General features: G+C 39.9%; 1 protein-coding gene across 1 annotated transcript in view; it reads left to right on the forward strand.

Annotated features, from left to right (window-relative positions):
• Positions 1-15,702, forward strand: part of CSMD1 (CUB and Sushi multiple domains 1) — a 2,043,790-nt gene that overhangs the window by 1,239,179 nt on the left and 788,909 nt on the right. The window contains 1 exon segment of the mRNA XM_050802644.1: positions 5,028-5,140. Within this exon segment, the coding sequence (XP_050658601.1) occupies positions 5,028-5,140 (113 nt within the window).

Below are 15,702 nucleotides of genomic sequence, written 5' to 3' on the forward strand. Positions count from 1 at the left end.
GCCTGTAATCCCAGCTACTCAGGAGGCTGAGGCAGGAGAATCACTTGAACCTGGGAGGTAGAGTTTGCAGTGAGATGAGATTGTGCTATTGCACTCCAGCCTGGGGGACAGAGAGAGACTGTCAAAAATAAAAGGAATCTGTGCAGGACTTACGCATTTTTTTTTGAAACTTTACACTAGGCTGCTATGCATCATCTAATTATCTTCCAGCTCAGTGGTTTTTTTGTTGTTGTTGTTTGTTTGTTTGTTTGTTTTTAGATGAAGTCTTGCTCTTGTCACCCAGTCTGGAGTTCAATGGCATGATCTCAGCTCACTGCAACCTCTGCCTCCCAGGTTCAAGCAATTCTCTTGCTTCAGCCTCCCAAGGAGCTAGAATTACAGGTGCCTGCCACCACGCCCAGCTAATTTTTGTGTTTTTAATAGAGACAGGGTTTCACCGTGTTGGCCAGGCTTGTCTCGAACTCCTGACCTCAAGTGATCCGCCTGCCTCGGCCTCCCAAAGTGTTGGGATTACAGGCTTGAGCGACTGCGCCCGGCCTGTTTGTACAAATCGCTTCATATATACTAGAGCAGGGGTCAGCAAACTAGCACCTGCAGGCCAAATCTGGCCCATCAGCTAAGAATGGCTTTTACATTGTTAAGTGATTGAAAAAAAAAATCAAAAAGTAACTATTTTCTGACACAAAAAAATTATATAACGTTGAAATCTCAGTGTCCATAAATAAAGTGTTACTGGAACACAACCACTGCCATTCAATGGCTATTTGCCAAGTACACCTGCAAAGTTGAACAGTTTCCAACAAAGACCACGTGACCGATAAAGCCTGAAATACGTGCATACTTCCCAGCCCTTTACGGAAATATCCTGTTGACTTACACAAAACTAACATAGTTGTGAGTAGGTATTTGGAAATACAGATGAGGGTAAAGAGGGGATGTGAGTGTAGGTGGTGGTAGAGAGGGGATTTACTTATGATCATTATTTTTTTTAATTTCTTTTTTTATCATTATTATTATTATTATTATTATACTTTAAGTTCTAGGGTACATGTGCATAACGTGCAGGTTTGTTACATATGTATACTTGTGCCATGTTGCTGTGCTGCACCCATCAACTCGTCAGCACCCATCAACTCGTCATTTACATCAGGTATAACTCCCAATGCAATCCCTCCCACCTCCCCCCTCCCCATGTTAGGCCCCGGTGTGTGATGTTCCCCTTCCCGAGTCCAGGTGATCTCGTTGTTCAGTTCCCACCTATGAGTGAGAACATGCGGTGTTTGGTTTTCTGTTCTTGTGATAGTTTGCTAAGAATGATGGTTTCCAGCTGCATCCATGTCCCTACAAAGGACACAAACTCATCCTTTTTATGGCTGCATAGTATTCCATGGTGTATATGTGCCACATTTTCTTAATCCAGTCTGTCACTGATCGACATAAAGGGCTAATATCCAGAACCTACAAAGAACTCAAACAAATTTACAAGAAAAAAACAAACAACCCCATCAAAAAGTGGGCAAAGGATATGAACAGACATTTCTCAAAAGAAGACATTCATACAGCCAACAGACATGAAAAAATGCTCATCATCACTGGCCATCAGAGAAATGCAAATCAAAACCACAATGAGATACCATCTCACACCAGTTAAAATGGCAATCATTAAAAAGTCAGGAAACAACAGGTGTGGAGAGGATGTGGAGAAATAGGAACACTTTTACACTGTTGGTGGGATTGTAAAGTAGTTCAACCATTATGGAAAACAGTATGGCGATTCCTCAAGGATCTAGAACTAGATGTACCATATGACCCAGCCATCCCATTACTGGGTATATACCCAAAGGATTATAAATCATGCTGCTATAAAGACACATGCACACGTATGTTTATTGCAGCACTATTCACAATAGCAAAGACTTATGATCATTATTAATGTAGGCATGCAAATAAAATGCAATTCCAGGCTGGCACAGTGGTTCACACCTGTAATCCCAACACTTTGAGAGGCAAAGATGAGAGGATTGCTTGAGGCCATGAGTTCAAGACCAGCCTGGACAACACAGTGAGACCCCCAGTCTCTACAAAAAAAAGATTACAAAACTATCCAGGTATGGTATGCACATATATTCCCAGCTACTCCAGAGGCTGAGGCAAGATGATGGCTTGAGCCCAGGAGTCGGAGACTGTGTGAGCTGTGATTGCACTACTGCACTCCGACCTGGGTGAAAAAGCAAGACACTGTCTCAAGAAAGAAAAGAAATTCCACCTGGTTTTTCAGTCAGAACCATTACTAAATAATGTGATTGAGAAAATATATATGTTCAAAGCAACAACGAAACAAGCATTGATTGCAGTTGTAAAAAGTTCAGCAAGTACATGCATCTTCCTACATTCACTGATCTTTTGTACTAATAGTCTTATATCACCGTATGAAATGGAAACTTACGGGGGTTGAATATATCTCAGTGCAGTATTTTGAGAGCTTTGGGTACTATTAGCTATGTATATATTGTACATTAGGATAGTATCCGATGTGGAAAGGGTAGGCTTGCTTCTGTGCTTAATTTCAGAGTATATCTATGTGTTTGTAGTTTTTAAATTTTCTATGTCTGCATTTAACATTTTTTGTATGTGTAATCTGTGTGTATAAAAATAATTATTGTGATTTTTTATGTACAAAGAAAACAATGATTTTTTTTTTTTTTTTTTTTTTTTTGAGATGGAGTCTTGCTCTGCCTCCCAGGCTGGAGTGCAGTGGCACGATCTTGGCTCACTGAGAGCTTCGCCTCCCGGGTTCCCGTCATTCTCCTGCCTCAGCCTCCCAAGTAGCTGGGACTACAGGCTCCCGCCACCACGCCCGGCTAATTTTTTGTATTTTCAGTAGAGATGGGGTTTCACTGTGTGAGCCAGGATGGTCTTGATCTCCTGACCTCGTGATCCACCCACCTCAGCCTCCCAAAGTCCTGGGACTATAGGCATGAGCCACCGCGCCTGGCCACAATGATTTTTTAAAGTACATGTAAGTTCAATAGGTACAGGTGAGCTGGACAGACTATGGGGTTTTTGAATCTAGTTTTTTAGACATTCTTAGTATTAGGCAAATAAGTATGTGGCCTATAGAATTTGTAACATAATCTCATCAGAAAAACAAAGAAAAAGGTGATTAAATGTGCCTTGGAGTCAGCTGTGTCCAGCTGTCACCAGCCAGTACTACATAAATCCAAGCCAATAGGCAAATCTGAGCAGTGTACTTCTCTTACAGAAGATTATTTCAAACACGGGCATAAACACCGTTGCAATTGGTTACAGTCAAGGTTTAGCTTTTAGCTTAAAGTGGATCCTGTACATTTTTAAACCTGAGAGTTGGAATAGAGCACCCTGACATCGGACAGCTTGACTGTGTATTTCATCTGGTGCTGCTTCCTGCATGTAATAGAATAAGTAGGGAAATGCTCTCTACACAGGTGACCCATTTCGTAGCAAATCCTCTGCATGGAAATGAGATCCCCAGCTTTACCAAGCAGCTGCGGTGCTCCCAGGCAGACCCACACACAGCACCACAGTTCTTCAAGTTCCTGCTAGAGGCAATTTGGTTAAACCCTCACAGATCATCCACCCTGATAAGCATCATTTTGAAAATAGATTTGGTTACCAAGATGCGAAATAATCATTCAATGCATAACCACTTGTAGAGCACATGGAGAATGTGCTTGAGGTACATTTACATGTGCATCCGTATCATCTCTTTCCACTCCCTGATATAGGTATTTTCATGCCCAGTGTATACAATGGAAAACTGAGGTTCACAAGCATGATCCACCTCTGGTGCCTCACCTGGTGCAAAGTCGAGCCAGCACGCAATTCTGTATCAGAAGCATCCTAATCCAGTGAGGCTTGTGCCACGGAAAAACTAAATGTGTCCCTTGCGCCTCTAACAGGCAGGAGCTTCACTATCTTAGAATGTTTTTATTCCTTCGTAAGCACACCAGGGTTTCAATAGTAAGAAATAAAACACATGATTGTTTCTGACAACTAAACTGCACGTTATAAAGGGAGCTGGATATTTTAAACAGCTTAACCAGAAATTGATTGCATCTTATTTTTAAAAGATTAATGCACTGCTTTCCTAAAACATAATTTTATTCCCTTGCAAATCTCTTCTGCAGTTCTTGTCATCAATCTCATAAATGGTCCTCTTCTTTACTTTGGAAGAATGGCCCAGGTTGTGAGTCCTGTAGATGGGATGCTGGGAATATAGGATGCTACCAAGCATGAGAAACAATTTTTTGGAGTCTTCTTCGGGTTAAATAGAATTCCTGTCTTGTGGCCAAGTGCGGTGGCTCACGCTTGTAATCCTAGCACTTTGGGAGGCCGAGGTAGGCGGATCACCTGAGGTCAGGAGTTAGAGACCAGCCTGGCCATGATGGCAAAACTCTGTCTCTACTGAAAATGCAAAAATTAGCCAGGCATGATGGTGCATGCCTGCAATCCCAGCTACTCGCGAGGCTGAAGCAGGAGAATTGCTTGAACCCAGGAGGTGGAGGTTGCAGTGAGCCAAGATCGTACCACTGCCCTCCAGCCTGGGCAACACAGTGAGATTCCATCTCAAGAAAAAAACAAAAAACAAACAAAAAAAAACTACTAAGTCTTCAAATAACAAAAGGCAGAATTTTATCATTTGCCTATTTTTTTTTTCTTTTTTCTGATTCATTGTGATTAAGGTCCTGATGAAAAGAACTAAGTGATCAAAAGAGTACCTTCTAGTGCATTCACCATTAATAAAGGAGAATCAAAGTATCAAAACTTTTTGAAAATATTCATTGCATCAAGGGATTTAGCATGTACATTTGGGAAAAGATGAAATTATCTTGCTCATTTTAAGGTTCAAAGTCAATTAATACATGGCCTCTGTTTTAAGCATCTCAAGATGAAGGATTTAAGTAATCAGAGTTTAAGGTGATTTTGATACAGGACATTTGATCTGTTGGTTTACAAGGGAGATTTTTTTTCCTCTTTCTCTTCTCTAGGCTAACTGGCATGAACCTCCCCTCTCCAGTTATCAGTAGCAAGAATTGGCTACGACTCCATTTCACCTCTGACAGCAACCATCGACGCAAAGGATTTAATGCTCAGTTCCAAGGTAAGGATGCTCCATCTTATCAGAAAAAAAAAAAAAGCGCGTAATAAATTTTGATCCTTTCTAGCTATGAAATTTTAGAAGTGAGATAGATAAATAGCTTGAAAATGGCTTCTAATTCCTTTATTCACAGTTATCTATGGAAACCACATAGTCAACAGCTGGCAACTTATTAGTAAAGCTATATCATTGTCACAGTATAGAGGACATGTATAGTTTCTTGTTACACTGGAACAACTGCTAAGTTTTAATCAATAGCCATTTATTATCATTTATTTTAATTGTTATGCACCTAATCTGTAAATATCCACAGCAGTTTGGCTATTGCATTTATCTTCATGCTAAGAGTGCTATAGCATATAGGTTGCATGAAAAAGCACAAAAAGTATTGTAATATCACTTTTAATCCTAAAAGGCCTTCACACCGCATAATTGCCTGATGCAGTGATTTACACATAGTGAACCTTAAAAAGAAAGATTCCGGATTTCTTGCAGCGGAGCAAAATGGGGAGTCTACAGTCATGAGGAGGGAGTTTGGTAATGAAATGTTCTTGTTCTCTTTGGTTTCTAAGGTTTATACGTAGATCATATTGTATCATTTCCTATATGTTTCTAATAATGAGTAATCCTTATTAATACAGCAAAAAAACTATTGAATTTATTAAGCAGTCCACTGAAAATCATTCCACTTCGATTTCCAAATTAAAATAACATGACCGTGCTTGAAAATGATAGACCTTTCCAATCAAGCTGCCTAAGCTTTCCCCAGTTGTGATGATGAGAATATTGGCCCCATTAAGGCAGCATTCCCTGAACACCTGCCACGTGCAGGAGAGGACACCAAGCCCTGCAGTGCCAGAGAAATGACAGCGTCCTCCGTGCTCCAGAAGCTAGTAGGTCAGAGAGATAGTTTGTAGTTTGTAAATAACTCCCATGAAAGTCAGAACACCAAGGGAACTCATTATAGCTCCTGCTGGAGATTCTAGTAATTTTTCAACAAACTGGTCTAAATATCGCTTATCTTACACGTTTTTTTTTTTTTTTTTTTCCCGAGACAGAGTCTCGCTCTGTCGCCCAGGCTGGAGTGCAGTGGCCGGAATCCATTTTGCTTTCATTGTTTCCTTCAGGATGACCAGTAGAAAAACAAGGGTCATTTGCAAGGAATGAAATACAGAGGGTGCTGAGAAGCACACATCATAACCAGCAGTTTTTATTTGCCACCCAATGCCTGGGGCACATGATGTACACAGAACTCACCTGCCTCAGAATCCAGGGGCAAATTAGTTTCAACGAAATATGTTTGTTGTTGTTGTTGTTGGGGGAGGGGGGCAGTAGACAGAGTCTTGCTCTGTTGCCCAGGCTGGAGTGCAGTTGTGTGATCTTGGCTCGCTGCAGCTTCCACCTCCTGGGCTCAAGCGATTCTCCTGTCTCAGCCTCCCGAGTAGCTGGGATTACAGGTGCACACCACTACACCCAGCTAATTTTGTATTTTTAGTAGAGACGGGGTTTCGCCATGTTGGCCAGGCTGGTCTTGAACTCCTGACCTCAGATGATCTGCCTGCCTCAGCCTCCCCAAAGTGCTGAGGGTTACAGGCGTGAGCCACCGCACCCAGCCTCAAAACATATTTTAGACTTCATCAGGAACATTTTCCGTCTCACCATGCCTTCTGATGTTGCCAGACATTCTTACCTTGATCTCCTTTGGTTGCAAAGAAGCTGCCCTGAAATTTTACTGGAGTGAAACTAACGTGCTTTCCCTTCACTTGGGGCCAGGCCAGGCTGATCCTCCTTTTCCATACCTGTCTGTATTTGCCTTTGTCTTGTGATGGCCATATACTCTGGCTGCAGTTAGAATGGAGGAAGTGTGGGATGGGCATATTGGTGGTGGGAGGTGGGCTCATCCTGAGACTGCGTGGGTGTGAATGAGGAAGACTCCATGTGGTCTGGTAGGTAAATTCTATCTGCGCTTCCTCTACACTGATCCACATCTATGGATATATCCGTCCCATCCCTGATTTAACATAACCATAAGTCAATATTTACAACGCCAATGGACTGATCATATAGTTACTTAGGTTGATTTACAGATTTGTCTCAAAATGTTAATTGATCTTTTCCTAGAGCTCTCAATAATTGAACAGCATTGAACTAAAGAAAAATTTCTAAGTATATGTTTCTCAAACCTGATCAGTGAACTCGGGATTTGTATCTGTAATTGAAAGAAAGTTTAAAAATGGAATACCAAATTTGAAGCTGCTCCAAGATGGTAGATATAAGACACTTATTGGTTGGCTGAAAATAGCAATCACTTAGATGGATCAGACCTTGACTTTGAAAGTTTAAAAAATACAAAATTAATAAAAGTATTATATAGAGAGTATACAATTATATAAACAACACAATTCTAGAATTAAACTATATATACCTTATATACACTTCATTCTTTTATATATTATAGAAGTATAAATTATAATTACATAATTTATATATATTATAATATATGCTTAATTATATATTTAAGTATAAACATTTATACTTAAATTATATATAAAGTATATATAATTATATATAATTAAATTTAGATTTATATAATAAATATATAAATATATATTTATATATAGATGTATATGTGTATGCATATATATATACACACACACACTTTAATTGTATATATAAGGAGAGAGGAGTAAAAGATTTCGCATTTAATTCTAAAACGGTTAAAAGGTGTGAAGGTATCAGGAGAGGTAAGCCTGGCTTAACAGTAATGTATTAGGAAACATTTCAAGGCTGAGTTTGATGTTCACCTCCAAAGGTACAATGAAGTTACCTTTTTTTCATTAGCACATGGGCCTTACTGAACAGGGGGCTTCATGCTTATAACCACATTTAGGCGCCGCCTGTGGAAGGTTAGGTTCAGTACTAGACGCCACCCTCTGAAGAAGGAGAAGGACCAGAGAGCAGCCAGGAAGATGACAAGACCCATCGGAAGGAGGATGGGAGGGAGCTTAGAGGGCGCAGGTGCCCAGTAGGCAGAAAGGCACCGCGATTATTTTTCTGACTCCAGAGGGCAGAACCATCACCAAGGAATGGAAGCTCCAGCGTGGTTGTTCTTGCCGATTCTAGAACAAACCTAAGGACACCAGAAGCTGGAGACAGAACAATGGCTTAGGATGAGATGGGCCCTTGTCAGAGTCCCTGCCAGCCGTCCAGTGGCCACCCCTCCACACGGGGCTGTCCTGATTTTTTGCAAGTAAGATCCTCAAGTTCGTTCCTTCAGAGGGCAAATGGGAAACCTTCTGTCACGCAGGGAAAACATTTGTTCAGCTGAGTCTTCCTCTTGTCTGTACTGAGATTGAAAACCAGGAAGCCCAGATTGTGTTGTACTTTTTATCTCAACTAAATACATTAAAGAAGGAAAACCTGATATTACTTGTGCCAACAAAAATTGCAAAACAACAAAAAAAGCATAGTCAATCGATACTTGGGAACTAATAAGACAACAGCAATACTAGTGAAAACTTACCTAATGTAAACATTATTTTGTTATTTTCTTATCTTTCTAAATGTTCTGTCAAACAACCTGAATCATATATATGATATATTTAACCTGAATCATAAATATGATATATATGTGTGTGTGTGTATATATATGTGTGTGTATATGTGTGTGTGTGTGTGTGTGTGGTGTGTGTGTATATATAAAACAGAGAAGAACATTTTAAAAAGAACATACATTTCTATTCTTGGCATATATTTTATATTTTTAACATTATTGTAGTCACCTTTATCGTTTACGGTCATTTGTGAGAACATGAAAATTCCATCAGTGTTACTTGGATTGATATGATTGCTGAGTATTTGGAATTCCTAGGAAACCCTTTGTGGTTCCTAAGCTGTAGTTGAGCCCCCTGGTGGTCTGTTTCTATGAGAAACTGCTTTGTTATCCAGCGTGTGATGCTTGGACAGAATTGTGTAACTTCTCAAAAACAAATAATATATTCTTTTTAACTTGAAGCTTTTCTTGGTCAAATAAATGACAACCAACATAAAATATTCTTTCTACTCTTCCCCTATATTTTTAACTTTCATCTCCAAATTCTTTATTCTCTGAGTCTTACACTTTCTTCTTTGACTTTCACCTCTGCAATCATATAATCAAGTCATGCCAGAAGCAGTAGTAAGGCTGATTGACAAGTAAAACTGTTCTACAGTTGCTACTCTTAAAATCTATTCACTTTTAAAATAGCACTGTGAACAAAAGAAGTAGAAAATGCAGGGAAAAAAACCCACAATATATTTGCAATATCTTCTGTGTATATTGGGCTCCGGTTGAAGGACAGATTTATGCAGGACACATTATTTCTTTAAATCAGCTGAAAATTGAGCCCATTCTTTATATGTTGCCTCCATCATTAATTATAATTAAATAAGTGCCTTGTTAGCACAATCCATCATCTAGACGTTTTCAGTGTCTACAAGATAAATTTTTTGAAAATATATTAATCTTGAACCATGAGGGCCCCCTTACTACTAAATCGCCATCGAAGTGTCGGGCTCCAGTTTTACATACATTTACTTGGCTATTTATAAAATTACAATTTTCACAAAATGAAATTCCCATTGATTTTTTGTAACTGATAAATCATTTTGAAAGTAAGTGTTTGTAATAAAATTCCAATTTATATAGGGAACATTCATCTCACAAATCAAGGGAAACCCTGACAGTGTCAATAAAACTTGTGTTGACACAAATAATTAGTTTGTTTTTAGATTATAGTTTCCTATAACTATTGATTTTCCCTTTTAATTAAAATGAAGAACTTTATACCAAATGGAGATTTTCATGTTATTAGAAAGGCATTTTGAGTTATTGAAAGCCTCGTGTTCCCAGGTTATTCTAATTTAGATAAAACTCCCGTATGCATTCCCCATTCTCCAACGTTCACATTTTCTGCAATTTGAAATGCAGTTTCCAGAGCTCTCTCTAGGACCCTACCTGGATTCTGGTGGCATGCCTGGCTGCCTCTCCTTTTAAAACAGTGTGAAAAACAGTCACAACCATTATCTTGAACCTAGTCTGTGCTCAGTTACGTTTAGTGGAAGGAATGGAGGAAATCAAGTGCTCCTATTCCCCTCAAGGCGCCACAGACTATTGCTCTGCAGAGCGTCCCGAAACCTCCACGCGGGCCTCCTGCCTGTTTCCATGGCAGTGGTCATCCCTTACTCTCTTGTACTCGAGGGAACTATTAGGTAGGTATGGACGCATGAAGTATTTTTTCAATCAAAATGAATTAGTGAAATGTCTTATAACCTCTAAATAATTCTTAAAACTACTAAACCTCTATGAGAAAATAGTTTTTAATAATATAACTCATTCAAATCAGAAACACATAACCACTTTTCCTAAATATCTACTTTAATTTCTCTCAGAACAAAAGATTCTTGCAGAGTCTTAATGGCAGAGCTTTTAACCCTTTGGAAAAAGTGCCCATCTATGGGTTCCAAGCGGCTGACTCTTACTCTGCACTTTTCGTTAAGTACTTGTGATTAGCCGGTACCCCTTCTGCCTGTGTGTCTTGCTACCTTGTTTTATAAAATAGAAATAATCACGTCCACCTTGCAGAATCATGGTGGATTTCTAATCAAAGGGAAGAAAGCGGGGCAAGGGTTTTGTCCAGGGCCGGGAAGCCGGAGGGAGCTCGCCACACTGGGGACCTTCCTCATACTCAATGCCTTCCCAGCCCAAAGCAACTAAAACAGACAGCTTGAAATTCCAAATTTTAAAATGTAAAGAACACAACAATGACTTTTTTTTTTTTGCACTATTGGTGGAAATCTAAATTGAGATGACCATTTTAGAAAACTGTTTTACCATCCAGCTGAACCCAAGAATCATTTCAGGCATGTGTCCAACAGAAACGAGTAGCTATGCACAACAGGTACAGAGAACGTCCACAGGAGATGCAAGTACCATTGTCAACCACTGCAAGTCACCTACATGTTCATTAACCACAGAACTAATAAATAATGTAGATGCGTACAACGGAATTCTAAACAAACATGGAAGGAAACTACCTCTACATGTAACAACATAGATGACTCTCACAATATTTCATGAAAGAAAAAAAACCCCATAAACCATATGATTCATTTATAGGAAATTCAGGAATTTGCAAAGCTACATATTCACATGGATGACCATTAGTGAAAAAGAATACCGTGTCTATATATTTCTGTAAAAAAGCATTTTCAAAGAAGATGATCAGAACAATCTCTTCTAGAAACTGACGAAGTGTTTAGAATTTGCTTGCAAATGGGGCCAGACAAAATTACCCGGAGAATCCCTCCTGGATGTCACGGGGTTATTGGATGGCAGAACGGAAAGAAGCTTCATCTCACATGTGGGAAATGGAGAGATGAGGGGCTGTGGCTGTTATCACACAGCTTGCAAATGGCAGAACCAGGACGTGAGCACAAGCTGCTGTGCTCTTGGCTTCACGTCAGTCTTCACAGCTCTGTTTCTCCACCAACTTGTCATACTGCTCCCACTACTGACAATCAGAACATGTTTTAGTTGGGGGGTGGTGGACAGTGAGTTATTTTTGTGAAATGAAAATCCTAATGACAAGAGAAATTTTTTTGGATAGCTATAATTTAGTCACAGCTTTATTTCTCAGACTGGCCTATTCCAAGCAGAAATCTGACAGGCCACTGTCCTGGCCCATTGTACTCCACGTCAGTCCTCTTGGGCTGGCCATGTAATGACAATTTCTTAGCCCCACCCTATTGACCTTCATCAAAGATGATAAAACAGGCATGATTGTTTTGTTTCTCTCAGTATATTAAGAAGTCATAAAGGTAAAAATTCATTCTGAACAGCTTTTAGGTATCTGGTAAGGATAGGAAATATACACTTAAATTTTAGTTGTAATTATTTTGAGTAGATATTGGGGGTAATTTCTTACTAATGATGAAACAAGAGAATAAATTTCTGAAGAAAGATATGAAATATTATTCATCAGAGATGTTAAATTAACGAACAAAAATCCCACACACACTAATGGAATACATGAACATTTGAGTTTATGCCAGAATTTTAATTCAATGCGCTTTCAGGTATTGATTTATTTTAAAGTTGTGTGTTTGAAATATTAATGCACATCAAATGTTTGCTGTAATATATAAAACCACTTTAAATCCTTCCTTTCTCTAAACTTCGAAATGTGGTTGACATTGGAGAATTGGGTGCCAACAATGGTATTCGGTAAATCACAGCTATTTAAAACAGATTAATACTTGGCAGTGACTGGTAAATTTTAAGTTTTTATGCTTGAAGAATATAAACATTTAGGTAGGTTATCATTCCCTTGGTAAATTGTCTTCCTGCAATTTATATATATATATAATTTTTTCTTTTTGAGACGGAGTCTTGCTCTGTCTCCCAGGCTGGAGTGCAGTGCCAGGATCTCGGCTCACTATAAGGTCCGCCTCCCGGGTTCCCACCATTCTCCTGCCTCAGCCTCCCGAGTAGCTGGGACTACAGGTGCCGCCACCACGCCCAGCTAATTTTTTGTATTTTGAGTAGAGACGGGGTTTCACCGTGTTAGCCAGGATGGTCTCGATCTCCGGACCTCGTGATCCGCCCGCCTTGGCCTCCCAAAGTGCTAGGATTACAGGCTTGAGCCACCGTGCCTGGCCTGCAATTTATATTTTTGTGATGCGGAGGAAGAACTTATTATGGCTTTCAGCATATCAGCCCTAAACTGCTCTTATTTTCAGCGTATCAGCCCTGAACTGCTCTTATTCTTCATGTTCTCTGTCTCATGCAGGCAATATCGTTGGCCAAATCTGCAGACAGTGTTTCATATTTATTTGCTAAATATCCATCTGTACCTCTTGTAGGTAGTGGTGTGCTCTGGAATGGTAAGCATGATTGTGTCTGCTGTACATGTTAGGACGTTGTCCACCAAAGTCTTCAGGATTTACATTGACCAACTAGTCATGATGTCTGGCCTTTTCCCCCGCTGGCCTGTGCTGTGACCAGGTTGGTGAGCTGCTGCAGTGACTGCTCCCCAAGCAATTACCTACATGAGAGTGTAGGGAAACCACAGGTCAATCACACCTGTAGGGAAACCAGGAAACCTTCAAAGGCACAGGTTACATTGCTTGTTCTCTTAATGATCTGAATCAAGCTTCTCAAATTGAATGGTGAAGCTGTTGCTTAATGAAATAAGGAATCTAGGCTGAGGAGGGTAACTTCCTGACTCCAGCAGCTGCTGGACTTCCCTGGGGATCCATGCCCCTTGTGGAAAGATAACACGAATGCCTCAGAGTCTCAGTGGAGTGCTCAGAATGAATCCAGAGATGAGTTCCAAAATGGCTGAGGAGCAAGCGTAGCAAAGGATGAATGTGGCAACCACTGAAAGTTGTGATGATTAGATCCTGGGCAAGTTTCCTCTTGTCCACGTGCAGAATCTGGTTTCCTCAAACTGTCTCAAATTATGTCGAGTTGGCATTTACTCACCTGTTTGTAAGGCCTTTCTTTGTCACAGCAATTTTGAAGAAATGTCTCAGGGGTTCCCTCCTGCTAGTCAACTCAGTGGTAATTTTTAAAGGCTCATGAGATTCCAACCAGGTTCTTGCAGAGTTGACCATCATGTTCTTTACTGTTGTAAAGGTGGCATATTCTTCTCCAGGGGATCCTTGTAGTTAACTTTTGACCATGGCATAGTCTACAGTTTACTGCCCCAAAGAATATAACAGAGAAATAATAGAGTTCAAAATGTTTTTCCATAGATATTTTTAAATTTGTGTTGAAAGTAATAAGAGCTTTACTTTTTTAAGACACATATCCAGGGCTACAATTCAGCTTGTATGTTCACAATGGTTGTTAAAATGTTGAATTATTTTCATCAGATGATAAATGTTCACTGCCCAGAGAATCCCAAGAGCCTCCCAGCCCCAGCTCCTCTAGGCTTTGCTACAAAAGGCCTCGGCCCTGTCCTCAGTAAAGTCCTCAGAGGCCTCAGCCTGCTTCAGGCCCACACAACTAAAGTGCTCAGGATGTTTGAACATCATCTCTTACTCTCTGTGATAAGCATTTATGAAATATAATGTTCAGTTCCATAGATATATGAAACAAAATAAATATGAATGTCATTCATTCTGGAGAAATATACACCAAGTCTTGAGAGTACCTGCATTACCCTAATTGTGTAAGTCACTGACTCTTCATTTCTTAGCCCAGACAATGTTTCATGTTTATTTGCCGTATGTCTGTAGGCATCGCTTGTAGATAGCATGTGCTTTGGAACTTGAAGCATCACAATGTACACTGCACATGTTAAGTTGTCCACCAAAGTCATCAACATTTACACTGACCAGCTAGTCATGGGAGTCTGGCATGAAAATAAATGAGTCTTTGAATCTATTTTATTTATTTATTTATTTTTGCCTCCAAAATTTAAAAGTCCTAGTTAAAATCTAGTGTGCTAGATTTTTCCTTAGTTAAAATCTTTCTCTGGAATAAAACCTCATGCAATACATTAACCTGGGTTCCAAATCTGGTCCTGCTGTGCCCTGTTTAGAAATCACTGGAAGCCCACAGGGTATGACAGGCAGAGTCGATGCTGTCCACGCCGTGTCCCCATTCGCCTTTTCAGACTCGTCTTTTAATCCATATTCCAAAGTTCCCAGGCTCCTGCTGCAAACACATACTGTGGCTTGAACATATCACCCCTGTCCTGAACTCCCCCTTCTGTCAGACCTTCCATGTCCTTGTCAATCCGGAAAAGTGAAGAGACAAGTCTCAATCATTTCAGGAGGTTTATTTGCCAAAGGGAAGGATGCATGCTGGGGAGACAGATCTATGTCCTTCTCGGAAGATGATTTTGAGGGCTCCACATTTAAAGGGGAAAGGGCAGGATATTGAGAAATACACAATTTTCATGTAACAGGGGATAGGGGAAGATAATCATTCATGCCTCTGTCTGGCTCAGTGATTCTGCATTTTTTTACGTAAGATGACACAGATGAATGGGGCAGAGGAAAAAGGCAGGGAATCTGACTGGATTTTACATACGATAACATAGACGAATGGGTTTGTGGAGGAAGCAGATACGCATTTGTGTCTGGTGGGCAAGGGGGTAACTGTAGCTATAAAGATAAGCTATCAATTTACATTGCCATGGTGACATTTTAACAGAAACACCTGGAAGTCATGATCTTGCAGCTCACTAGGAATATCTTTATGGGAAAAAATATGAGGAAGTGTGTAGCTTTTCATCTTGTAGTCACCTTATTTAGGAACCGAAAAGGGGGAGGAAGGTTTTCGAGACCCAGTTCCCAGCTTGACTTTTCCCTTTGGCCTAAAGAGTTTGAGGTCCCAAGATTTAATTTTCTTTCACACCCTGCAACCACACTTGTTTATTTCCGTTCTTCTTTTTGAAGAAACTTTTTTCCAGTCTTCTAAGTCAGTGTCAATTACTTATTCAGAAGTCCCCCCATAATACTTATTCTTTTCTTACACCATCCTCATATCACACTATTCCACACAATGCAGTTTT

The sequence above is a fragment of the Macaca thibetana genome, chromosome 8 (assembly GCF_024542745.1).
Source record: "Macaca thibetana thibetana isolate TM-01 chromosome 8, ASM2454274v1, whole genome shotgun sequence".
Classification (NCBI taxonomy): Eukaryota; Metazoa; Chordata; class Mammalia; order Primates; family Cercopithecidae; genus Macaca; species Macaca thibetana.